The sequence below is a fragment of the Anarhichas minor genome, unplaced genomic scaffold, assembly GCF_050575085.1.
Source record: "Anarhichas minor isolate MPS153535 unplaced genomic scaffold, ASM5057508v1 ptg000031l, whole genome shotgun sequence".
Taxonomy (NCBI): Eukaryota; Metazoa; Chordata; class Actinopteri; order Perciformes; family Anarhichadidae; genus Anarhichas; species Anarhichas minor.
Window position 1 is genome coordinate 704999 of NW_027466477.1, and position 26786 is coordinate 731784.

Genomic DNA, 26786 nt, shown 5'->3' on the forward strand with positions numbered 1-26786 from the left:
GAGGGAGAGCGAGTTGGTAATATTACCTCCCGTTTTATTGAGAGATCCATTAATCGTAGCCTTCTGCCGCTGACCCTTTGGCCCCTGCTGACCTCCGGACATCATGTTACCAGCCGGGCAAACTGGAGTTAAAGCCAGCAGGGCAGACACAGCTCCCCCAAAAAACAAATAACAATGTTCAGCTCACTGGTTTGTGTCCTAGGGTTTTTATTTGTCCAACTTCTCAAAGCAGTTATTATCCGGGAAACATGGCATCTGAACTTGGGGTGTCGCATTATACCGGTATAGATAACCGTGATATTTAAAAAATCATACATATAATATTCTGAACAAGGTTTTTTTCCCCCCATGATACTTTACTGTATTTTATTATGTTGTTTATGTTTTCAAAGGGTCAAGAAACTTGACCAATGAAAATGAATTAATGTAAATTGTTAAAGATAAATATATTATCCGTATTAATAAGTATTCTTGGGTTTTTATAATGCCAATAACAAATATTTGTAGATCTGTTTTTCCTCATTGATGCTCATATTTTTAATTACAAAGTGTTTTTTTAGTACCTGAAGATCCCTCCTACCACACCTTTTCCTTGAGGGAAAATTAAATGACACAAGAGTTAAATCTGAAAAACGAAAAAGCTTTTGACAGCTTTATTGTGTCGATGTGTGTTATTATTTTATGTGAGCCCAAAAAGATGCTTCTTAAAACAGAGAAGCATTACAGGGAAAAATAAAACACTGTGAACTTTTTAGAATCATACAGATTTTTCAACAAGTTTTGATATCCAAAATGTCCTCCTGTGTTGTGTCCATTTCTGTTTTAATTATGATACAGAGGGTGTCAGCAGTCTGAAAGATGACAAATCTGCTTCCAGAGAGCTGCTCGAGAGCAGAAAACATTAAGGCAGCACGAGAGCACATGCATTAGTCGATGGAAAAACATCCAGCCAGGTGGGGTGGGGCTATGTACAGTAATATACCCCCATTAAGTATCCTACTCATCTAATGCTACCATTAAGTATGCCACGTCTTGAGCAGGAGCGTAGAATTTCATTGAAATAACCCTGACATGATCGTGAGGACTGTGTGCAAACACGTGTTGACAATGTGAAACTTTTTATAGAAGAATACAGGCGCTATTTCATTTCCAGCTCCTTGACAAGCTATTTTCCAAGATGATCGCTGAATACATTTATTGCAGCTTCATGATGGGTCATTTAGGAAGTATCATTCCTCCGGTGCTTTACAGAATCTCTTTATCAGCTGTCGAGCGCCCCACAATAGAAGACTTGTGTAACTTTATATACGCCTTTGTCTGATGGCTACATAAACTGCACTCTACCTGTTTTTCGACAGCCGAGGCCTGGGCCCGGGACGGGCGTTGAAAGCAAATACCTGATTGTATTAGTGTCTCCCCTTTAAGCTGTTGTCACCTAGCTGACCGATTATGGGCAATTACCTGCTCTGTCGGAATCCTAGCCGAATAGATTGAATTCAGATTGATTTTTGCCCAGGAAAGAGGAGGGAATTTAAAGCCTTTTTTAATTGGGTATTTGGTGTGTGCTGATCTGAACACCGTGGCCTTCCCGAGGGATCCTTTATGGGCCAATAATGGCATTGGAGTGGGGGGGCGCTGCAGTCTCGTCTGCCGACTCCCTCCCAAGGCCATAACCCTGCATTTGCTCTGAGTGCTTTTCTATTATGCATTGATAGTTGAGCATCAATCAATAAGAGGGGAAACAGAAAACCCAGCGAAACCAACTTCTTAAGTGTAAAATGCCTCTTAATACCCGGGGCCTTTCAAACAACTTAACCTGGACGCTTTTTACCCTCGCCCTTCCTCCCTCTGCTCTTTGAGGGACACTTACCGGCGCCTGGCGACACAATGTTTTATTTAGGAGGGCTGGAAATGTGCAGCTCTCAGGTGAAAATGTACCGCAACCCTCTGGTTAAACCTCAGCAATACATCACTGTGTGTGTGTGCAGACACAGACGTACAGAAGTAAAATAGATCATTTCCATTATACATACACACTCTGTTTTTGTCCCGCTATGAAAAAACCTCTCATGAAAGGAAAGAAAATGTAAAAATAGGCAGTTGTCTTTCATTGACTTGGCTTGTTTGATTTTGCAGCGGCATCAAAAAATAACCGTCCTCAAAGTTGATGAGGTCAGCAGAAAGCCAGTTGATCGGATTATAAACGCATGTCTTGAAATCAAATCCTACAAAGGATTTAAAGACGATACTAAAAAGATGGCTTCTTTACATGAACTTTTTGCAGGAAGAAATGCAACAGAGTCACTTTTCACGTGACCACTGCCACAGTTCCCCAAACTGGGACGATTCCGGGAAGGAAAAGGGGGAGAAACTAAGTCTATCCCGCCAGATAAGAGGAGCGGAGGGGATCAGACCCCCTCAGTGGAAGAGATAAGAGAGAGACAGTCACAGCAACGGCCAGCCACATAATACACAAGCCCACCTCCAGCCGTCTAAATCTCCCATCAGCACCAGTCCCCACCGGCCCTCCTGTCACCGCTAATGCACCTTTTCCTATAGGACGAAGCCCCAGATGCAGTAAGGTTATCTGGAGCTTTGCAGGATTTCTCGGAATTGGCAAGTTCACCTTTCCTTTAGTCCAGATGACAGGAGATGATACAGTTGGGGGGGATCGATTGTTGGTCGCAATGCGCGTCTTCGTTCGACATCTTCGATCTTCATCAACCGCTGATTACTGCTACTGTTAGAATGTAGACTGTTTATACTAACAGAAAGATACGTTTCTACGTTCCAATGATCATTAGCGTCAACATGTTACAATGGTGTGAGGGAAAAGTTATTTCACAGACCAACCCTGTCTGCTGCTGAATTACATTCCCATCAAAACTGCACTTTCAATTAGGTTTTGAGGGAAACATATTTTCTCCCTGTCGCAGTTAGAAAATGTTTGAAAGAAGTGGTTGATGTTGTAAACTGAAACAAAACCCAAATCGTTACAAAACTATTTTATAGGTTTCGTAGAAAACATCACGATGCGGCTTTTTGACCCATCCACCACCTCAACCTCCTCCATGTGGACTTCTGAGTCAAAAGCAGACGTAATCCACGACAAAATACGTAATTCACAAAACAGTTTTGTTGTATGGGAACACTTTTAGGAGACAGTGCTACCCAGAAAGCATTCTACTCCTCTCCAGTCCTCGGTGACATCCCAGACACAAGTACACAAAACATTTCTGTGTGATTGATTATCCCAATAGAAAAAGCCACATTCTAATGAACAAATTATTTTGTAATCAGCATATTAAAAGGCGTCATTGTCTGGAATTCTGGAAATGCCCCCATCACCGCTATTGAAAGACACAAATATGAAGCTGGTTGGGGGGGGGGGAAGGTGTAGGGGCCACAGAGAGGATGCCCCCAAACTACTTTGGTTACACAAACTTTGTTTTCGGCCTCGATGCATCAGAGCCCTCTCCCTCCGTCTGCCATCTGCTGCTGAAGAATCTGTTTCACTCGATGAGCCAAGCCCAGCCTTTATTGGTCCTAATGGCACTATCAGCTGAGCCGCCAAACCCAATTACCTTTTAAAAAGGGAGGCCACCCCAGCTAATCATAGCTGCCTAACCTGATTTGCCTGTGATGAAGAGACGGGATAAAGAGCAGTTAATGGAGGGAGAATGATCTCACAAATACAAAAAACTCAATTCATTTCTCCGGGAGAGCAATCTGTCCGATTCAGCGGTAATGGAGTGGAGATTCATTAGTCCTCGGGCCTTAGTAGCAGCACCGTTCCCTTATCAACTGAATGACAAAAGAACATTCAGGGTGCTCCTCTTATAGACGTCATGTTGTTGGGAGGGCACATGGGACGCTGCCAGACTGGTCACTGAGAATGGACATCAAAATGGGGTGGTGTTGAAGACTTGAATTCATTGTAACTAATTTAAAATGCAAGTAGTGCTATTTCTCTTTTATAGGCGAAAACGCTGCAAATGGTCTGGAAAATGCATTTTTAATAGACTGTTTCCCAAACATTTGGTAACATTATATCACTTGTAATGTAATTACAAGTTGTATTACGTTGAACCAGGATTTAGCCAAAGTAGATACCATGAGTGATTTGTATCCAGCCACGGGAGATTACTGCCTCTGCAACGAAACATGGATGTCTCGTGTCTGTTTGCCAAGTTTGATTGATGTCCACACTGTCTCCTAAAAAAAAATCAGAGCTCTCAAAGGTCTCATCATTCAGCATTCAGGCCTAAACTGGAGAAACATGTCACCCGAAAGACATCCAACATCCGCTCTGTGCTCCAGCTCCAGCTCCAACCGTCTCATTCACACGCATGTTCCCTTGATGATGTAAGTGACACACATGAATGACCAATTGATGCCAAGAATGTCGTGCAAGGGATGAGTCACCCGAGAGCATGAGGCAAAGGACAAGGATGACCCCGACCCCCCAACCCTGCTGAATCCATACACCACGGCGGCTTCGGCTCGGCCTGGCCCAGATATGATCCAGAGGACGTCGGCTAGATGGGGCATAGGGCCACAGCCAGGGTTTGCAGACGGACATTAGGCCAAAGCCAGAGTTAAAATCCTATTAGTTTGAGTTGGGAATCGGATTATCGTCGTCGAGAATCACTCGTCTGGCAACTAGTGTCTAATTTACGCCAATCAACGGCAATTATTGAGGGGAAGGGAGCCCCTATTAGAGAGCCTCATCCACTTAGTCTAATGAATGGGGAAGATTCAATCTTGGCTGTGGAGACGCATTGGAGAGCTGCAGCTGAACGCGACTGCACCAGCAGGCTAAAGAAGAGCTGCTGTTATTTATCAATGGCGGGGTGCTGTCAGAGCAAACGTGAGTTAGCCACGGGGCGCTAGGCTCTGGTTTCTGATAGTCTGGGGGCACTCTGTCCAGTAAAGCGGTTAGTGTAGCTCTCTGCAGCCCATTATGTGTAGCCCACATCATACGTGGAAACAGTGGTCTATAAGGTAAGTTGTGATGGGCCCAAGGCTTGCACATGTGCTCAGCTGGTCAGTTTGGACAGATATTGCGCCTGAACGAGCTAAAGTATAGCATAACGTCCCGTCACATAATCCAATAGAGCTTTGATTTACAATCAACATATTACCCATCAATCATCAGTGCATATCTTTATATGGCAAGAATACCAAATAAAGTACGAAATATTTAATTTAATGTAAAAGTTTTATAGAGGTTAATTATATTTTGTATAGTTTATGTAGAATTAGCATATCATTTTGTGATAGATTTAAAAGAAAGAAAATCCTGACAGAGATAGGTCTGCATTTTCTAGAGAAAATACAGCTTATGATACCACTTTGGTATCTTTTCAACATTTCCACACCCTAATTGACCATCAAGGTCTTGATCTTATCACTTTGTTGGAAGGCCTGCTTTTCTGTGACACCCCCACCCGACAGGCCCCAGTGCGACCACGCCGTCTGCACTGCCTGTATTTACTTGGAAAGAAGTGCCTATGTGTGCATCTTGTGATGAGCCCTGAGAGGGGGATATTTTATTCCTCATCGTAAGTCAGAAACTTGGAAGTCTTTAAATGATTATGTTTTCCTTATAGATTCTGCGATGACCACAAAAACAAATTAGTTTGAATAAATGTACCTTTGCAATCTCATTGTGTTGTTTCATTTATCTGATTTGTATAAACCTTTGTAATATGTGGCAGTCTTTGATGAGGTCAAAACTGCTCTACCTCATCATTTTAAAGTCAGCTACCCAACCTTTGTGACTCATTATCTTCATCACTGACGTCTGCCATCATCACTCCTCACCACAGTGAGTATTTCACAGTGAAAACCTCCTCGTTTTTTACATGAATCACATGAAGTGTGTAACCTTCAGTTTGTGGCTTTGACTTCAGTTCTATCTCCATTCCTACACTGCCCTCTACTGTTACAGAAGCAAAATAACATGACGTGAATATCAGTGGTTGAATGATACAAACACATGGATCATTAAGTGACATACTGTATTTTAATAATATCCGCGTAAATTATTTTAATAGGACTTAAACAGTGTTAAATGTCAGTTAAGAAAGCCTGTTATTGGTATATTGATCAGAATTGCTGCCGTGGGTGGAAGCAAAAATAAGACCGCAACCATGGAAGATTGATATCTAAATATACATCATGCATGTGCAAGTGTCCGTTGGTATCTCCAAATTGCATCAGATCCTGTGTGTCATGACCTCATGCATGTGTCTTGCTCTGGTCCGTTGCCTCTGTATCCTTTTTTTGCAAAATGCCTGTTTAATAAAAAATAGATAAAAAAGGTCTGAGTTTGAGTCCTGAAAATCTCACCCGTTGGGGGAAATTCCGCCGCCTTTAATGGCTTTCTGTTGAGGTTTAGGTTTTCCAAATTGGTAAGGGGGTGCAGATATGCACCAGGTTATTAATAACAGCAAATATTTCCAGAGTCGAGGGTTTAATTTCCGATTGAGGCCGTTGTGATCTTTCCGTGCTGAACAACCCCACAGTAGATTGATGCACTTTTCAACCTTTTTCTCTTCAGCAATTACGCCTTCATCATTTACGCACAAGGATTGTGCTGTGGAAACATGAATTACATTTCACACTTCTTCACTTCTTCGTTTTCTTTTACTCTACTATAAAAGTCTGGAAGAGTACGAGCGAAATGCCCAAAATGGATTGAAAAAAAACGTGTTTAAAATACAAATTATTTCTGCAAACATGTAAACCTTGAGCTAATTGCATTCTCCCCCCCCCCCCCCCCCCACACACACACAGAAGACAAACAAAGAGCAACAGTTTCTCCTCCAGCTTCATTGATGGGAACACTGGGTCAAGTGACTCAACTTTTCCCTTCATCTTAGCTGCTTATGGGGAGACTAACAGAAGGATGGAGAGTGCAAACTCATTTCAGACTGCGTCCTTTCCCTTTTCAAGTGTGACTGATGAGAAAAGTCAATTCAAAATTCGTCCCTACAATCTGCGGGGGTGTAAAACCATATTTGTTCCTGGTGACCTTCGCTGCACGCTGGCTGTGGGCTGCTTGTTCCACTTAACTTTTACGCTCTCGTAATAACCGTTCCCCCCAGTGAAGGTATTTCACAGTTCAAGGGGGGGTTGAAAACACTGACGCCAGTCAATTCTTTTATAACAACCCCTTAACATACAAAGGTTTCATATCTTGCAGTTCCTGTCCACAAGGACTGTCAAGCCCCTAACCACAGCCAGCCACCCCCTCACATCCACTGCACGGAGCCCACTCAGCAATAAGGCTGGAAAATACATATAGTACAATGAAATATCAAGCACCATAAAGCTCTTCTACACACTGAAATAACCTTAAAGCAGTGGCTCTCTTACTTTTTCTATCATGCCTCCATTGAAAAGTTGAAAAAAAAGGTAGCTCAGGTTACATTAGCGACCACTTTCCACTGTCTCCTCAGGTTGAGACAAGAAAGGAAACTTTGGCCCTCCTCCGTTACCCTCATCAGCTTATGATGCTGAATGAAATGACAGGTGAATGGGAAAACGTGACTAAGAGGGCACCAGATTTGTCAGTGAGAATAAGGACACGAACAATTGATTTGGGTAATTTCAATTTGGTGAAAGGTACCAACTCTTCAAATACCAATAGCAATGACAAAAACACAAAATATGAATTCACAGAATCCAACATACAGCGATAACTCAGTATGTACAGCACAAATGCACAGATGGTACAACAACGTCACGATCAAAGATGCAATTCTTATTTCACATTCATCTCGGATTTTGAAACTTAATCTAAGTTATGTCAGCAAAGCTGAATGCAGTCATTATCCGCTGATGGCATCATCTGTGATAATACTAGGCCAAGTGTCCCGTGACCTGCCTCGTCATTTTACCGTTGTCTATGACGAGACCAGGCCTTTTCTATAAATAACAAATTGGGAGAGTGTGAAACCCCCTCAGTATCAATATGAGGTCACAAAATAAGCCAGTGCACACAACTATTTTAAGTGATCCGCCAGTAGGAAAATTCCTAAATTAGTTATTAGATGAGTTCGTTTTGTCTAAGAGAGGATACATACTGTTTAGTTTGCAGGCATCGAGAGAAGGAGTGTGAATGTATGTCTGACAAGATGAGAAGGAAGCTGCCACTGTGTACCGCTATACCACAACTGTCATCATGTCAGCGGGGAAATTGGTTCAAACAGAGGGACAGAATTGCATAATTTTTGCTAATTAGTAATTAATAAATTAATCGATTTACATTTTATTCATATCGAGCAACAACATACTACGTATTTTTTAACAGTAACATGTGCTAATATTTGAGGATAAGTAATTTAGCCAAGTTAGAGTTACCAGCCTCGACATATTTTAGGCTAAAGTTCTCTTGTTTATTAAAGTAAAGTGAGATTTAGTTCTTGCAGATTGCAAGAAAGAACACATGCCTCCCCTTTCCAAGTGTGTCGGAGAACTACAGTGGCCGTTTGGTAGGGAGAGGTATCTTTAGGATGACTACAAGGTGTCACAGGTCAGCTCCACACCCTCCTCACTCTGCCTGTTAGCCACTCCCTCCTCATCAGTCTAACTCCCTTCACCTGTTCACTCACCTGCCTCTGATCACTAATCAAGCCACTATATAGACTCCTGTCTCTCAAACACTGATTGCAAGATTGTTCTTTGCCATTCAATGCCAGACTTTCCAGCGTTTAATCCCGGACTGATTTCCTGTTGTCGACCCTTCCTGCCCCTGATCTACCCGTCTCGCTGACTCCCGGTAAACTCACCAGCCTTTTAGTCCTGACTTGGAATCATTCTGCCTGCTGTTTCTGCTGCTCTGCCGGCAGCTTTGCTGTATCACTGTATGTACCTGTTGAGTTTACATTAAAAGCCAACAGTTCCTGGAATCCTGTGTGCTGCAATTGGGTCCATACACAATCTGTTACACAAGGAGCTACTATTATCAATGCTCTGTTCCTTTCCATGACTAAATAATTGCTCATAAAAACACATATATAGAACAGAATTAAAAGTTATTTATGTGTGTATATATAGTTTATATGGCAGGACAGTATAAAGACATTGGTATCTCACTGGAAACAAATCTAAAATGTCAAAAGAGCATTCCTGTTCCTGAGTGAAGTTTATAATTGATAATGAAGATGGTATCAGTGCATCATGTAGGCTTATCGGACACATATGGCTTCCACATGACGCTTGAAAGGTTGTAACACAATTATTACAAGTCATGTATGCTTGTACCACATTTCATAGAAATCCATACAATAGATTCTTGGTGTTACACTAACTCAACCACAAATGTGACTCCTTCATAAAATAAGATAATCCTTCATTAGTCCCGCAGTGGGGACATTTACAGGATTACAGCAGCATAGATAGTGCAAACGAGACATAGTAAAAAAAAAACAGTATCAAAACAAGTGTTATACATGGTTATGGTCAAGGGATCACCAAACACACCAAAATATAAGATTGCCAATCCATCCAATAATTAGAGTGATTGACTGACTGACCAACATCTTTTTCTCGGATTTCAGTTCGACCGACGTGCAACCTGAACTGTAGTTTCGGAAAACTCTCCACAAAACAGCATCGTCAATTTCCCGAACAGTGTAGTGCTTCCTCTCACAGAAACGATCTCTGCACGGCACCGCCGTCAATCACGCGACAACCACCTGACGCACAGACACGTGCACGTGCGTCAGACACGCACACATTCCTGGACATCAACGGTCACCCACGGGCTTCGAAACTGTTGAAAATTCAAAACAATAAAAACAAAAAAAAAATACAAGATAAGTTTGTGCGTTGTTGAATTTGAAGCATTCGCTGTACACGAGGTGGCAACTTCCATCGTGGTGAGTTTGGAAAGTTACATTTTTAGCATAAGGTGCTTCTGAAATAGAGATTTTGCCTTCAATTTAACGTCAACGCTTTTAACGGGAACGTTACTCCGTAGCTGTATTTATTTTTAGTAGGTTATAGAAAGTGATATTTGGCGTTACAGCAAGTTCCCCCGACAATGCAAAGGTTAGGCGAATGCTAACAATGTAGCTAACTGTTAGCTAGCTCACTTCCAGTGTTATTGAACTGGCTTTGCTAGCCACTTTAAATTGACAACGTGCGGACACTGTAATTGTAGTGATCTACTGCATGTGTTTCTGCAGAGAATGATACTTCTATTGTTGTATGACATGTTTTAATATGGAATAACTACACCACTGAACATAAGTGGTCACAGCTGGTCAGGCTGCATGGATGCCCTTGAACCTTTGGGAGCTAAGATGTCCGTATCAGTCTTTTTTTTTAGGTGTAGTTTCTTGTTAATCATACAGTTTGGTGTTCTCTTCTTTCCAGTCTTCGTGAAAGCTTCCAGGATGTTTCCAGCCCGTGGATCATGTCGCGGTTCCAGAGGAGCTTCTTTCGCTCAGATCCTCATGAAGAATGCTCCTCCGACGCCGACATCAGGACTGAGCGACCCTCACACGCATCCACCCGCCTTGAATCATCGTCCTAGCGAAGACCATTTTAACCAAAAAGTGAAAAGTACATTTAAACGTGGTGAGTTTTGCTTGAATGAATCTAATGATTCATTCAGATAATAACGTTAACACTGCATTCTCCCCTATGGGGTCTGGGTTTGACCAAAAAGCTTGTATAAGATATGTATCATGTGTATAGGTGTACATTTTTAATCTGCCTTCTCATTCCACCCACTAAGGTTATGCTTTCAAGCCATCAGTTTCCCCTCAATCTCTGATTGACAAATACACCGAAGGCGAGACGAACGCCGTGTCTTTGCTCCATCAGCTTGCCAACGTTTTGCAGTTCCACCTGGAAATGAAGGAGACGGGGACTACAGGTACAGCGACGCTCCTCTGCTCATCAGGGCATTCACATTCACCTCAGAGACCACTACTGTTGTTATTGGTCCACAAGAGCCTGTTGATTGATTTATAAAAGACATCAAAAAGCAGCAGATCCTCCCAATTGAGAGGCTAGAACAAGGTAACGTTTTAGCATATTAGCAAAGCAGCTCTTTCAAGTTTTAGACCAGTGACACTGGACCTCTTCTAGTGTCCAATACACAGCAAAGTACTTCGCTCAGAAAGATCATTTATTCTGTTTTAACTGTTTCTTCAATAAATGTCTTGCCTCTTGTTTCCTCAGGGAACATACCAGGGCTTTATTTTGCCTTCTGTGTGGTGATTGATGGGGTCGAGTACAAGACCGGCATGGGGATAACGAAGAAGGCGGCTCGGCTTAAAGCGGCGCAGCTCGCTCTGCCGGACCTTCTGCCCACCTTGGAAAGTCTGAAGTCTTTCGTCCCTGAAGCGTCAGGTGAGGATCTACTGCGGATCAGAGTATTGTGTGTTTCTGTTACAGTACACGTCATTGTAACGTGGTGAGCCGGAATGATTTTGATTCTCACCAACGCTACATTTTACGAGATTACATGAGATGATTTCACAACAGCATAAGTATATATTAGAAATTAATTATGACCTGTTTACACTAGCTCCTAGCATCTTATAAAACAGCATTAAAACTGCTCATGACAAGATTTGTTTTAATCCATAAAAATACAATCTTTTATTTCCTCATCATTTGAATTGTGTTATTGTGTTTTTTATATGAGCTGTGACTTTTATGATCCGTTGCACCCTACCGGCGGGTAGAGGAGGATTATTGAAAAATGACTTTTAAGAACATTGTCACAGTAAAGTGTAGTATTGTATGAAGTGACTCATTTTCATTTATTTCCATGCCTGTTTTTTTCCCCTAGATGTCCCTCCACCACTGCCAGTGAAAGAGGAGCCCTCCATCTCTGATATCCATCCCTACAGAGCCATTCGGGGTAATTCTGTATATTCTATACGACTCTCTCACTCTTGAATCTCCCATTTGCGAGATGGCAAATATTAGGACAGTGTGACTTCTTTTTGTTCAGTTCGCTCAGTACTCTCGTCTCTCTAAGGTGAAATCTTAGATTTTCATATTGGATGAAAATTGTAGGAACTGTAACCTGTTTGGATTGAGCTCCGGTGACTTACTTGAAGGATCACTCGTATAATTTTACATTCTACATTCCAAGGTACAGCCAAAGACTACTGTACAAACGGGTGCTATTGTAGAATGTGCATATCTCCATACCGTATATACCTCTCTCATAGTTATAGCCCAGTTGATTTTTATTTCTTTCTCTTCCTTGCTTTTCAGAAACGACCAGTTCAGTGAACCTCCAGATTCTACATGCTGTCAGGGATCAGCTCACGAAACTGATGAACAGCCACCCAGAGTTCTCTCCTTGTGCCGGCACCACAGCAGCTTTCATCATCCAGACCTGTAAGTGAGCTCTCACAAACGCCGGAGGACATCTCGGTCCGAAGGTGTGTTCGTAAAGATACGAACCAATATAGACTGGTATTTTAAGTAGACTCATTTTAGAGTGCAGTGATCGTTGGCATGTTGTTGGCAAAATGGCAGGTAAGCTTGGGTAATTTAATACAACCCCACCACAATCTACTGCACAGCCTCAAACACCACCTCTCTGACACGGCCCCTGCAGAAGATGGACTTTACAAGCTTCACAAAAGTAGATTGAACTGCAGTTTGTACCGCTGTTCATGGTACTCTGTCGACTGTATCCTATATAATAAATACGACGACGTGTATAAAGTAAAGGTCATCCCATGCGTTAACCTGTGTACAAACTTCTCTCCTGTCCAGCCAGCGGATACGAGGTGGTCGCTCTCGGCACGGGGAGCTTGAATACCAAAGAGGGTGCCTCGTCAAGTGGACGAATCGTGCACGATTCACATGCATTGGTAAATGCGAGGAGATCGCTCATGAGGTAAGTTGGTGGAAATAGAACTTCCGGTCCGAATGACGTTTTCCACATTGTAGTAATCCACAGACTGAGGGGAATCAAAGGGGCAGTCACCGGGGGAGAGAACAGCAAACAGCTGTTATATGCGCCGCAAACGGCCTCCGAATATATGTAGTGCTCTGGTAGTGCTCGTTCTTATGTAAGTGCTCTTATTATTAAATGTGTGTTAATGTGTGTCGGTCTTCACCTGTAGACCCTGTCACTGCACATTGTTCAGATGTCACATCATAGTGAGCAACTCTCCTGCTGTCCTCTCAGGTTTCTGTACCGGCACCTGCTGATGTTCTTCAACAAAACGGCCAATCTGACCGAGAAGTCCGTCTTCCATCAGAGCAGCAGCAGCGGCCTCCTCAGCCTGAAGAGCGGCATCACCCTCCACCTCTATGTGAACCAGCTGCCGAAGGGAGCCTCTCAGATCCAGACCAAGCTGTGAGTGTTTGATTATCGGCTTCTGAGGTTCATGAGGCAGATCAAGTGATGGTTTCACCGGCGCAAGTAAAGAAAAGGTCATGACAACCAAGTATTGGGAGTTGCTTTTCACTCAACCTCGCATGGCTTTGTTTGTTAGCAGTCAGGTCTTTATGGCTACGTTCACGATGCAGGCTAAAAGTGGCCCAAATTTAAAAAATGTGCTTATGTGACTCGGATCAGTTTTTTTCACAAGTGTGAACAGCACAAATGACATTCGTCTCTGCATCCACACACTCCTCCGTAGAGACGTAGCAGCCATTGCTTCACAAGATGCCATAATGTAAAATGTGTCTCTCTTTCTCCTCGCTGTCCTCTGCTCTTCCACTGCACATCAACTTTCTGATTCAACTCTAAACGCTGCGTTCAGTGGCCGTTATTTTTATTGCCGTCCCGCAGCGCGCTGCACGTGCCGTCTTTGTTATTATATTGCGCATGCGGCCCATTTCAGACCTGTTCACACTAGAGTTTAATATTGACCTCATTCTAAAAACTAATGTGAACCACCGACCGAAAATAAATTTGATCCGTGCATTAAATATGGATTGAGCACTAAGGCTTCCAGTATAAACTTAGCCTGTAAGGGCAACAAAATGCCAATTGTGGGTGAAGTAGCAGGAATAATGTTTCCATTAATGCAATGACTTCAGATGCTTTTCCTCAGCTCTGTGCTCTATTTTTAGGCGCCTGAACCCGCACTCCATTTTGGCATGGCAGGTCAACAACGAGATCAGCCTACACCTGTCAGTGGAGGGAAAGGTGTTGTACTGTTACCTTCTCTCTTGGAGCGGATGTTGCTTTTCTGATATATGCAACCAAAGTGTATATTGCATCATGGAGTTTTAATACGACTGGCATTGCAACTGTTACCTGCACTATCGCTGCATAACTACGAGTTGATTTATTTCTTGTTCAAGGTGTTCTCAGTTTTCTCGTCAGCCTTTGATCACTCCGCCTCCACGGTGGTCAGCATGTCGGCCACAGACAAGCTCACTCAGTGGCAGGTGCTCGGGTACCAGGGAGCCCTGCTCAGCCACTTCATTGAGCCCATCTATGTCCAAAACATCCTCATAGGTAAGTCAACAAGTCACAATAGGACCACTGTCAGGGTTTTTACTAAAAAAGGGTCAACTTCCATGCTACATTGTCCAAATTCTGACCATGTTGGCAATAATAAAGTCTGTATTTGGAGCATTTGCCTTGAATGCATCACCACCAAGTGCAAATAAGGAATCACTCCAGGGGTGTTGGGTCACACATTGGAATCAGAATGACAGATTCTTCATTTGTGCTGCTAACCGGATTTGAGAAAAGTAGCAGTTCCAATGTGTTTCCTAGTTCATTGAAGACTTTCACTTAATTGTGGTGGTTGCTTGGTCCAAACTGCTTATTTCAAGTTTCATTATTTAAGTTATGTGGTCTCTATCGAAGAGATCATTATGAAACTTAATCGGCACCTTCATAAAGATAGTAGGGGAAGTTCATCAGACAAATGCCATGACAGGAAATTGTCTTTGCGGGCATCGGCTCAGTACCTGCTCTCTGCTCGCAGTGATGTCAAAACACAATATAAGAGTTTTAGTTGCTTCACAATGGGATTGCATTAAAGTGCTGGTCGTATTGTACTGCTACTTTTGTGTATCTGGCGTACATTAGAAAGGCAGGGAAAGCTGTATAAGTAGCAAGACACCAGCGTTGTCACATAAGCATTAGAAAGCAGCTAACACACAGAGTGAAGCTGTCACGCAGCCCCACAGCAGTCTCTCTAAAAATAGCCCCGAAGGTAACACTCTGTCTGCAGCCATGTGATTTGAAGCTGCTTGCTCGTGCACTGATGACACAACAAGTCAACAAATTCCCCAACATCAACATCCTCTGTTTGACGAAAGAACAATATAACAGGTGTCAAAATATCCTACTCAAGTTTCCCCGTCAGGTTTTTACAAAAGACAACAGTGATGGATATTATTTTCCATTCTTTTCATCATCATAATGGCCGTATGACCCACATGATCTATAAGAGAGGGAAATTCCAAAATTCGTTGTATTGAAAATGTTGCAGAGAACACCTACACACGAGTGATCGAATAAAGTTGTGACTGTGGTCGAGTGCACTGCTAGGTGACACTATTGGGTCAGTTTCAGACACGGGCACAATAAAAGCATTCAAAAAGAGAACAAAATTGGAACATTCACTGTTTGACGTATACAGGTAGCTGCCATTCTGTGAACAGTTGAAACCTCACATCTCATTTCCTGACTAACATCCCTCCTGGCCTACAGAGAACTCTTTTTCATTTCCACCGTCAGACACAAAGATAGTACCCACCTTTTTATTTCTACGTTTGATAGAATAAGGAATGAATGAGTTCTGCATGTTGTTACAGCACAAGATTGGTCCGATGTGAAGCCACAACCATCATGTTTACACTTTGTTTTAACATGCGTCTCGGGCAATGAGATGAAGTAAATGGAGGTGTGAATGCTCGGTGGTTCGATCACGCTAACCACTTGCTGGTGGTCAGGGACGCTTTTCACTACTGTAATGTAAACACTCACGCACTGTAGGGCTGCAGCTTTCTGTTATTTTAATAATCAAGTATTCTACAGGTTATTACATCGATTCATTCAGTAATCGGACAAGAAATACTTTTGCTTTATCTTTATTATTAAAGAGCAATAGTAAATATACAAAAGAGAAAATAAGGTGAAGAAATATTTATATTTATTTTCCTTTTTCAGAAAATCAACAATTGTATTGCTTGAATTTCATACAATAATATTCAGTCAAAGTGTTTAAATAAAACATTTTCTGCAAAACAAACTAATTAATAAAAAACATATAGTTTTAGTAATCGTCTCAGCCGTGGCGTCTTAATACTTCCTGATGCGTTCCCAACAAGCACGCAACGAGAAAAAACGCTGTCAAAAAACGTCTGTTCTTACTTTTTCTCATCAGTTGGTTCTCAAATCTCGTGAGCCGGCCACAACGTCGGAACATTTGTAAATGCCCATAGAGATCTGTAAATGGTGCTTCAAATATCTCGGTGACTTGGTTTGCCTGGAACACGCCAAGGAATAGACCCAGCCCATTTCTTCTTCTACTTCTTTTAATCTCGGCAGACTAGTCACTGGATGTGCATCGCTCCCTCCTGCCGGTTACAAACAGCAACGTATTTGGTCTTTGCAAACAGGAATCATGCACATCTTCATTTGCACACAGAGAGGGGAAGTGAGATCCAATGCTAACGTGGTCACTCGAGACGCATGTGGAGACATTCTAGTGTCGGGTGTGAACAAGGCCATAGAGTCAATATTCCACCATCCCCGAGTTGTAGAAAGAGAATCAAGTGATTGATGTTACCTTTTACAATCTCATAGGTGACGTTGGCTGCAGTGATATCCATGGCATGAAGACCTCCGTGAGCCAGCGCGTGGAGGGGATCACCCCCCAGCTGCCCATGTTCTACTGCATGATGAGACCCCACATCAGCCTGGTTCCTGCTGTGGCTACCAACACCACCGACGGAAGCCACTACGGAATCAACTGGAGCGAAGGAGACAGCTTCCTGGAGGTGGTGGATGGCCTGGAGGGCAAGACCATAGAGGAGTAAGGATCACTGTAGGAGGCTGACAGTAGGGTTTCTATATGTAGCCGCCAGATTTAGCATTCAGTTATATTTGCTGGCAACTAGTTGATCTTTGGTGGTGGTTTTCCATCCTCAAACTTATTAGATAGGATTGCACTTAAATTGAGAAATCCCTTCAGAGTTTACTGTTGATCACAGCATAATTAATGAGGAATAAGAAATGGATTGCAGCCAGTGTTCCTCAGCTTGATAGGTTCTGCTGTTTATGCCTCTCTTCACACCGATGTATATATTGTTGTAGGTCTCCCTTTAAGAGTGGCCCTGCTCTTGCCAGCCGTCTGTGCAAAGCAGCGATGCTGCACCGCTTCAAGCTGGTGGCCAAAGACGCCCAGAGGCAGGACCTGCTGGCCACAAGCTCCTACGGAGAAGCTAAGGTAACCTCACCTCTGTGTAATGTTTACCCAAGTAACACTAGGATGAAAGCATTAACATCTACTGACATTCACTCTATTTGCAATCAAAACCTTACCTTCTATTTTAACTTAATGTGGTATAATCCTCAGTTTTCATTTTGTAAACACGGCTCCAGGCATCACGCCTAATTTCACTCCGTCATCTCATATTTAAAGTCGATATTGTGAAGATCGTTGCATATTTGCTTCAGAAAGGTTCTCTGTAAGAACCGGTGTGATTCGTACTGCTTGTGTTGCTGTTTTGTCACTGAAGCGGATGGCGAAACCATACCAGGAGGCCAAGAAGGTGCTGCGGGCGTACCTGTTGCAGCAGGGCTTTGGTCCCTGGCTGGTCAAGCTTTCTGCTAGTGATAACTTCAACGTGTGAATAAAACCCCATGTTCACTGAGGACACAACTCAATCAACAATCCGGAAGTTCACATTTTTAAGGTTGAGTTAACAAGAAGCACTTGTTGCTATGGGGCTTACCATGCCGGTAATACGTTTCCTAAGGGATTAAAGTCAATCCCTGTTTATTTTAAGGGCTGTGTACCTGGTGATGAGAGCGTGCACTATTTAGATTGTTTTACTGTTTAAAATAGTGTCTCTTGCTGTTGTGTCTAAGGGAAACAAGCATCTACAATATATGTTCACATTTGTATCCTACTTTTGAACTTCACCTTTATGGTCCTGAGTGTTCTGAAGTATGACGAGTCAGTTATGATTGTTGTAGAAAATACTTGAATTTGATCTCACTAGAGTTTGTGTTTGTGTTTTCATCTCTTGGAGAAAAATCCCATTTTTGGTTCATATTCAGTGATTTGACCTCACACTTGATACTGAACAGTGTGTGATTTGAGCCTTACTTATCTCTAATGCATTGACATAAATCAATAAAATAAATCGCTCCAAGCTCAAATGATGTTCAGTAAGTGTTTCTTTTTTGCAGAAATGCCAAAATATACCAAAGAAAAAACACTCTAGAGGTCCATAATACGAGATTGGGAGCATTTCTCTCACCTCTCAAAGGCTCTGGACATGGCTGCTAACAGCCGGCGCTCCTGGAGAAGCTGCTCAGGGAGACGTTACTCCACGATATCGTTACATAGACGACCGCTGTCCGTTGCTACGTCAATGCTCTGAATGTCGTGTATTGCTCATTTAAATGTCCGAGCGGGCCACTTGTGTCGTTGCATCCAAACATCCGCCAAAAACTATAGAAAATTAGATTTAAAAAGAGCTCTCAGAAGCTGCGATTAGAGGACCACGAATACGCTGTTAATCCAAATGACACGGGACGATCACAACAAGAGGCATCGTGCTTTATTGTAAAAGCACACCACATCTTTACCTGACTCGTCACTTTGTTCTATTTATACATCTCCGTCTGTAGTGCCCATCGCATGATACATAAGTAAGTTATCTGCTGTTGTCTTTATTCATATTGACAGATTTGGTGTAGTTTCTGATGTGCTTTTGTGATATGATATACTTTTATTATTCATCACAGAATACTGCAACGGATGCGTCTGTCACTTGGAAAACATCCAACAAGTATCATACATTTTGAATTCATATCCCAGATCTCTTTGTTTGATTAAAAATGCATACACCTCTAAGTTCAAAGATAACAATTTGGTGATTCTGAATGTTAGCTGTGATGGACGGAAAATGTGCTAGTTTAACGTGTTGATACCACTAATGCTATTGTTTAAAGGGATGGCTCAGGTTTTTTTGAAGTGGGGTAGTTTGAAGTACTTAACATCTGTACGTGGGCTATAATGCGGTTAAGTCAACTGTTACCAGAACATTGTCAGACTGACTGTAAGACAACACGAGAACCTATTCAAAGAAGTTCATGTATGCTGATGCTCTCTAGTGAAGTGGCCCTTGCTTCGTAGCCACACAGAACACAGACTGTGTTTTGCAAAGATTCTGGCTGATTCAAACCTGTGGACCCCCCCCCCCCCCCCCCCCATGTTGATGCAAGTTGTTGTTTAGTCTGACTTGCAGGAAATGCTTTGGTTTCCTGTGTATGCGCCGCAGTGTATCGTTTACTCTTAAAGTGTGGAGCGGTCTCGTGAATGGAGTGGTGTGTTTACTTCCTACTGGTTTGGGCAGCAGATGGAATTACCGGTGCATTCGGGGAACTTGTGTCCGAGGATCAAGGCTTTCAGTTGTACGTCCGGCTCCAGGTTTCGTACTCGTTTGGTTTTTAATTGGATCACTTGTAACTTTTGACTGGTGACATTTCTGCTGATGTCAGATGTCTGACCTGTTTTTGTTTCTCCTGCATTAATTGATGATGCAGTGAGGAAACCTGCATGGCAGCACATGGACAAAATAGTATACATGTTATGCTAAAAGGCCATGTTGTATGAAGGCACTGCATGTAAATTGCCCTTCCTGCTGCAGCCAGTACATGATTATAAATAGTTTATGTTGGAAATTCTTTTGGTTGCTTTTCAGTTATTCCAAAAAAACAAATCCACCTTTCCAAATCATTCTATGATTGTGATCTTGGCTGAATCTGAATGTTCTGTGTGTAATTAAATTCTGCCTTCTCTTGTAATCTTGTGTTGGACTTGAATCTATTGTGGCTTGTAGAATATGTCATGTTATCACTAAAAATGTAATGTTAAAGGTTAATGCTATTAGTTTTATGTAGTAGGTTTGAGGTGAGTCGGGGCCTTGTGTTAATGCCACTAGGATCTAGAGAATCTGAACATAATTTAAGTGATTCTGTTCATGCAGTGTAGAATATGTACGAGGGCCCATCAGTCACTGAGGTGATACGAGTAGCTTCAGAGATAAACAGGATATGCCACTCTCTTGATGTGGTTACAAAGTGAAAGCATTTGAGACCCAGGCTCTTAGAAGAAGCACCTATGCTGAGGTGCAGAAAGATGTGATGTGTAGTATGTGCTGCATCCTTGTACATCGTGGCTGGCTTAAGAACTCACTCCTGCGTGGCTTTTCATTTCTGCAGTTTTTTTTTTTTCCTGTAAAATGTTCTGTTAACATATTTCAATAAAAGATAAAACAAATGACATCAAGGCACCCATGACTCTGAGAAAGTGACATAAAGGGGCACGGAATGGTTTCATCGGTGATGATGGTGGTTTCAAATATAGAAAGATCCAATTCAAAAGAAAAGGTGTGAACTATCCATGGCATGCATTAGTGCTCAGTGGTTTTTGGGGAGGTGACTGTCACCAGTCCTGGTGCCATCTATCCCAGCTTTTCCATATGATAAATATAGTTGTCTGTAATTATTTAGTCTATTTCTTTGACCGTACAGCTAGCCATACACACTTCACAAATGGACTCTTGATGAATCTATCTAGTCTAGATTTGTTGTGCCTCTTACTAAAGCTGTTATTTGTGAAATGCTGTCCAGATAACTCTCGTGCAGATGCAAGAATATCATAACATAAACCGTTAACATATAGGGAGCGCAAACTCAGCAACGTGCAGGATTCATAGCGTTAAAGGGATCCATAGAATCAACAAAAAGCTACATTTTGTCTTCTAAAGATGGACTTAAAACAATCCAATGTAAAGATTATTGCGTGGGTCCATTGCATCTGGTCTATGCATGAGATTTTGGTGACCATACTGTTCCCCAACCTTCTTGGGAACAACTCTGAAGTTTAGCTGCTGTTTTAAAAATGTCTTGATTATCATGCTACTATGTTATGAACCCAAATAACAGCTCACCTGCTAACATTAGCAAACAGTAAAGTGGATCTACCTTTCGGCACAAATGGCTAAGGAATGGGGGACTGTACAGAATCTGTATTAGTTCTTAAAATGACTTGACAGTGAATGTATCACTGACTTTCCATACTCTAACTTCTTGTGGATGGCCTGACTGGTTCATTTGCCTGTAACGTTGAGGAAACTCAGCCTCCAGAGACCCTACGTCATCGCCCACATTAATTGCATCACTGCTGATGTTAGGAGGGAAAATCTGTCCATTTACACACTCGGGGGCGGGACGAATAAACGGCAAGAAAAATGCAAAATATAAAAATAAACGTTAGAATAGATTTGTGCAGTCAGAGTACCAACTACCAGGATCCTTCTGACCCAGAGCAGCGACTGTCTGACCTACATTGTATACCCTTCAATTGTTGTATGTTCTTAATGGCAATACACAAACTTTAACTTAAGATCACATTTTATTAAGTTATACCATCAGGTTTAGAGCACCGACAAACATGATATGAAATAAATAATAAATACATAAATAGAAATTCAGAGCTTACGTCAAATACAATCCTCATTGTTTAGAAATTGATCGAGAACTTTTAAATACATTTCACAGCAGATTCTTGTAGAAAGTACAGAGAAAAAAATATATAATTGTTAAAATTTAAGATTATTAATATGTAGTAAAAATACACTCAGAATAAATAGTTGCCGTTTCTCCACATTGCACTGACTTGGTTACAAATGTAAATATTTTACAGCAGTGTTAAGAATCAAAGGATCACTAAAAACATCTACCTGAGACCACTCCATTAGACATGCGCGGATGTCGCTTCATTACATGAAATCCTTAAAACGCACGCATGTATTCTCACAGTCTGCTTCAGAACCAATGGTTGGTCACGTAGACTCACACTAGTGAAAGTTCCCTTATTTGGATTTCATTGCATCATTGAGCTGCTTTCTAACTGAAGTAAATTTTCCACCGCTTTCGCAAAGTCACTGAGAGACTTTTCATGCCACTTCTCACAGGCACATTCCGTGGAGTTCGTCAGCGCCTGTGGAGGAGACGATGAGTTAGTCCAGTGAAGTTCTAATCACTTGGCACTTGATTTGGCAACACGGTGCGTAGAAATACTTACATGTCCGTCACGCTCTCGTTGTTTGATGTGATGATGCAAGGTATCGAGAGCATTGTTTATGATGTCGTGATCTTCAGCTTCACATTCCACTTCGGCTTTACCTTTAAGTTCTTTCAAAACGCAGTCCAGTGCTGTGGTAATGCATTGTGTCTGTGAGAGAGAGGGGGAGAGAGATGTTTTAGCTTCCTTTCACTGCTCTGACTGAGGCAGAGTTGTGGCTGCACGGGGAGAAGTCGGCAAATAGAAGCCGTCTCAGCTGTGTGAAGCAGCAACACCTGCCGAGCTCACTTCCTGTACTAGAGAACCTTTACATGTGGTTTGTAGAAGTTCATCTAAACCCTGACACTTGAGCTTCTTTGATGCTGGGGAGTACCCAAAATCACTTTTTTTTTGTTCTTGACTTATAGTATTCACAAACTGATCAATTCATCATCATATTTGGTACAGTACATTCATACAGTACACAATTTATGATGAAATGCAGTATATATATATTTTTCATTTCATCATAAATTGTGAAGTTTCTTGGAATGCAACATTATATTCTAAATCTAAAACAATACAAAATATTGCCTTACCTTCACGAAGTTTGGCGGAGCATAGAAAGTTGAATCTGATGGCTGTGTGGACAGAAGAAAACATTGGACTTCATTAGCAACTGGCAGAAACTCAGCAAACTGAGCAGGGAAATACATTTGGCTTAAAATAACTTACACATGTGACGGTCTTCAGCAAATCGAGGACAAGGACGTCTTCAATGGGTCGTGATTTTGTGAGAAGGCACCCAGAGAGAAGTATACAAAAGGCAATCCCGATAAAGTACCCCATCTTCAGCTTCACGGCTCGTCAGTGTGATAAGCAAGTAGTCTTGTGGATGTGTTGTATTGGTTTACTTACCCTCCTGTCCAATTTATATATCTGTGGGGTGGAAAGGGTGGGCAGAATTAGTTGTATTTCGCCCATTGCAGCGTTGTTTTTTCCTTTAGATGACTCTTGGAAGTTTTTTTTTTTCTACTACAACATGGTGAAATCCCTCAAGTGGCCTTTTGTAGCACAGCATGTAACTTCGAGCCTTTCTGAAAGTAGGTTGGCTCTCCCTAGTCTGTGGTGTAGAGGGTTTTTCTCTCTTTCTCGCTGTGTGCTCTGCGGCTGTCATGAACTGACACTTTCTACCTTTATTATAATATCACTAAAGAAAAGCCTAAACAACATGCAGACTTGATGACTGAATACTGTGTGCAGCACGAGTTTGGTTCAGTGTGTGTGTGTGTGATCTTATCTCCTCAAATTAGTTTTATTAATCTACTTCGCAAGCGAGGAAACTTAAAGTGGCTGTCGACACGTTTTTCCTTTAACGTATCACTATGAGGTCGATGCTGACTGCACAGTGGAATGGCTCACTTTCACTGTGCAGTTCAGTCTCCCGGGAAAATAAGACTTGAGTTTCGGCACAAAGTCGTGGAAAACGAAATGCAATTTTGTCCTTTGCACTATTGCAGTGAAAGTAGCTGGCACTTGCTCCAGAAGTCTCCACAAGTTGCCAGATGATGTCATATGCTCATTTGCATATCGGTGGCATCTTCGGGCATTCATTTGCATTAAGCTTAGTTTTTGTTTGCTGCGAGGAAGAGACCGAATATATTTGAATATTATTATTGCTTTTTCCATTCTGGTGTGAACATGTTCCTAAAACTGTTGTAGGAAAGCGTTACGGTTGTCTCTGCCACAGCGGCACTGATGATACTACCACTTGGAAACACTATCGGGTGGATCCATTGCCACTTTAATCAGAGATGGGCAAAGATGCATCAAAATGTATTTTGATACAAAATACCCCTCAAATAAATGTATCAAAATAAAATACAAAATACTGGTGCCAGAAAATGAAACAAAATACAATACATGTATTTTGTATTTAAAATATAGGAAATACTTTTTTCTGGATTTTCCGTTTTCTCACAATTTGGTATAGCAGAGCATTCAGGTTTGGGCTATATAATATAATATAATTATATATAATGTACACAAAGCTCTGGTGAACCCCACAAAAAGGAAGAGCAGTCACAGAATGTCAGTGTAACTAAGCACATCTGTGCTTGTTGATGGTCCTTCTTGAACATCATCTTGCTGAGACATGTTGTCCACCTGGCCAACTGTAAAATGTATGAAATAATAAAACTAAGAATACTTTAATAATATGCCTTTTAAATAAAATAAATTGGATATTTAATGTTTTTTAGTTTTTTTGAACAAATGGACATCTACTGTCATAGCCTGGCTAACTGTGAACTATATTATCTGCCAGTAATTGATATGGCATTATGACATTCACATTGAGAAGATACAGCATAACTTGTAACACAGTGCAAGATTAGATGGTCAGACGTCTCTTGATAAAGTTATCATGAACATACAAGCTCCCAATCTCCCTCTTCCTATAGCTAGCTACTCCACTGATAAGTTAACTTGCTAAACACTGGCTATGCACTAGCCTAGACAGCATGCTAGCGTCATTAGCATGTTAGCATCGAGCTTGATATTATAACCATCACCATGTATATACAATAGGCTATGTACCCAAACATAAATTATACATCAAGCTAGTTGACATCTGTCACACTCGGATGTTTTTTGATTTGTGGAGAAAGTATTTTGAGTATTTTAAATACAAAATTACTCCACTCTAAAGTATTTTGTTACAAATTACGTTAGATTTTTATCGGCCCTATCAAATACAAATTACAAAATACTCAAAAGTAATTGAAATACGTATTTCAAATACAAGTAATAGAAATACTGCCCATCTCTGACTTTAATGTATATCTTTTTACAGAATAGAAGTTGGAGGAAGAAGAGAAACAGTAATAGAGTTAAGGAAAGGACAATATATGTTTAAAAAACAAGGAAATAAAGTGTACAAATCACAAAATGTAAAGATGTATGATCCAGAAAATATCCTTACCCAGATCATTTAAATACTGTTCCACATCTCTTGGAAGTCCTGACTCATGTGCTCATAATTTGGGCTAAAGGTCATTCATCATGATGTGATGAGTGGATAATAATCCCTTATAAGCACCACAATCAGTGGGTAATATTCACTCAACGTGCAGGTATGAAAACATTTTACTGCCTATAGGGGACACTCATTAAAAACAGCATACATTAGTGAACATCTTTGTACACCAGATATGTATTTTGCTATAAAATCTCAAGCTCATGTTGCATAATCTAGTACTGTAAGCGTATCGTTTATTAAATGCCAGTGTTGAGCAGTTAAATGCTGTGTGCGCCTCTTTGTTTGCGTCTTGTGCATATTCAAACAAGTGTGTGTGTGTGTGTCTGTGTGCGTGGAAGTGTAACATTAAATGTATCACGCTAGTTTGAAAACAAAAGCGTGATGTTACCGTTTTAAATTCACAATAGCGTTGGTCACAGCATTACAAATATCTAATCAAAAAGATGACATTTACCAAAGTTCCAGTAGGCGGGTAACCTTCAGCCATCATGTTTGTATCCTTTTTTAAAAATCTCCACATTATCAGATGGATGTTTTATTGATCAGTAAGATTTCTTATCATGAGTTAAAAAGCCGACCAAAGCTGTGTCACCTGAATGACTGGGATGACTCGTATAAAGGGTGAAAGGACGCAGCCTTGTGGCCCCTTTTATGTGGCACCTCATTGGCTGCACGAATCATAGATTTATTGTGACTTTGGAACAATGTATAGAATTAAAACAAACAGAAAAGTGCCCCCCTTATTTCAGTCTTGGGTCTAGTTACAGAAGTGGAGATAGCAGAGGCGGCTCTTTTAAATGATTCATCCACAACCAAAGGAAAATCTTTGTGTGCACGTTGACAGAGAAAGTGACAAGTGGCCATTTTTTTCCCTCTTCTGTCTCTATCATACCTGCAAACTTGTCACTTTTCGGTGAAATTCACCGTTTTGAATCAAAAATATATCATCCACGTGAATCGTGTAGATCCGTAGAGTTTTTTTTCGGGGGGGGGGGGGGGTCAACTGGCCAGCCAGCGTTTCTCAGATTGGAGTGAGACGAGGAGAAAATGTGATGTTCGTGATCTTTGCAATAGAACATCTTTGATGTGAAACATGCAGCCCCTCCGTGTTCCGGTTCAGTTCACGCGGTCACTCATTAACGTTAAACCGGAACACCGGCGCATCTGGTTGCAGGTTGTTTTAACTCAAAGTAGAATGAGGCGATTTCGTAGTCAGAATAACTTTCATGACCACGAAACATGAGGCCCAGATACTGATGAGATGATGAGGTCGAAGAGCTTCAGGGAGAGGAGGCTGTTTGTGTGGCGCAGCTTGACGCAGGGCTGAGATGTGAGTGGAGCTGGGCCTGGATAAAGGTGGAGCTGGGCCTGGATAAAGGTGGAGCTGGGCCCAGATAAAGGTGGAGGTCTAAACAGACGTGAGTACAGCTTCCCGCTGTCACAGTGTTTTAAATACATTGATAAGGCAGGGTATGCTA

General features: G+C 41.6%; 1 protein-coding gene across 2 annotated transcripts; it reads left to right on the top strand.

Moving 5' to 3' along the window:
* Positions 1-10409: 10409 nt before the first annotated feature.
* Positions 10410-17820, top strand: adad1 (adenosine deaminase domain containing 1 (testis-specific)). Of its 2 annotated transcripts, none has more exons than XM_076105316.1 (12): positions 10410-10593; positions 10754-10894; positions 11203-11373; positions 11819-11890; positions 12253-12378; positions 12763-12886; positions 13181-13351; positions 14074-14149; positions 14308-14464; positions 16772-17000; positions 17282-17414; positions 17707-17820. In XM_076105316.1, the coding sequence occupies exons 1-12, from the start codon at positions 10410-10412 to the stop codon at positions 17818-17820; spliced, it is 1698 nt and encodes a 565-aa protein (XP_075961431.1). The 2 variants fall into 2 exon arrangements, with proteins under 2 accessions (XP_075961431.1, XP_075961432.1); XM_076105317.1 differs by having other exon boundaries at positions 10410-10578.
* The last annotated feature ends 8966 nt before the right edge of the window (positions 17821-26786 follow it).

Bases quoted from the DNA above. Each gene is read 5' to 3' on its own strand.
- adad1 (XM_076105316.1), top strand. From the start codon at position 10,410: ATGTTTCCAGCCCGTGGATCATGTCGCGGTTCCAGAGGAGCTTCTTTC. The intron at 13,352-14,073 runs GTGAGTGTTTGA...CTCTATTTTTAG, and splicing joins TCTCAGATCCAGACCAAGCT to GCGCCTGAACCCGCACTCCA. The intron at 17,001-17,281 runs GTAAGGATCACT...ATATTGTTGTAG, and splicing joins GAGGGCAAGACCATAGAGGA to GTCTCCCTTTAAGAGTGGCC.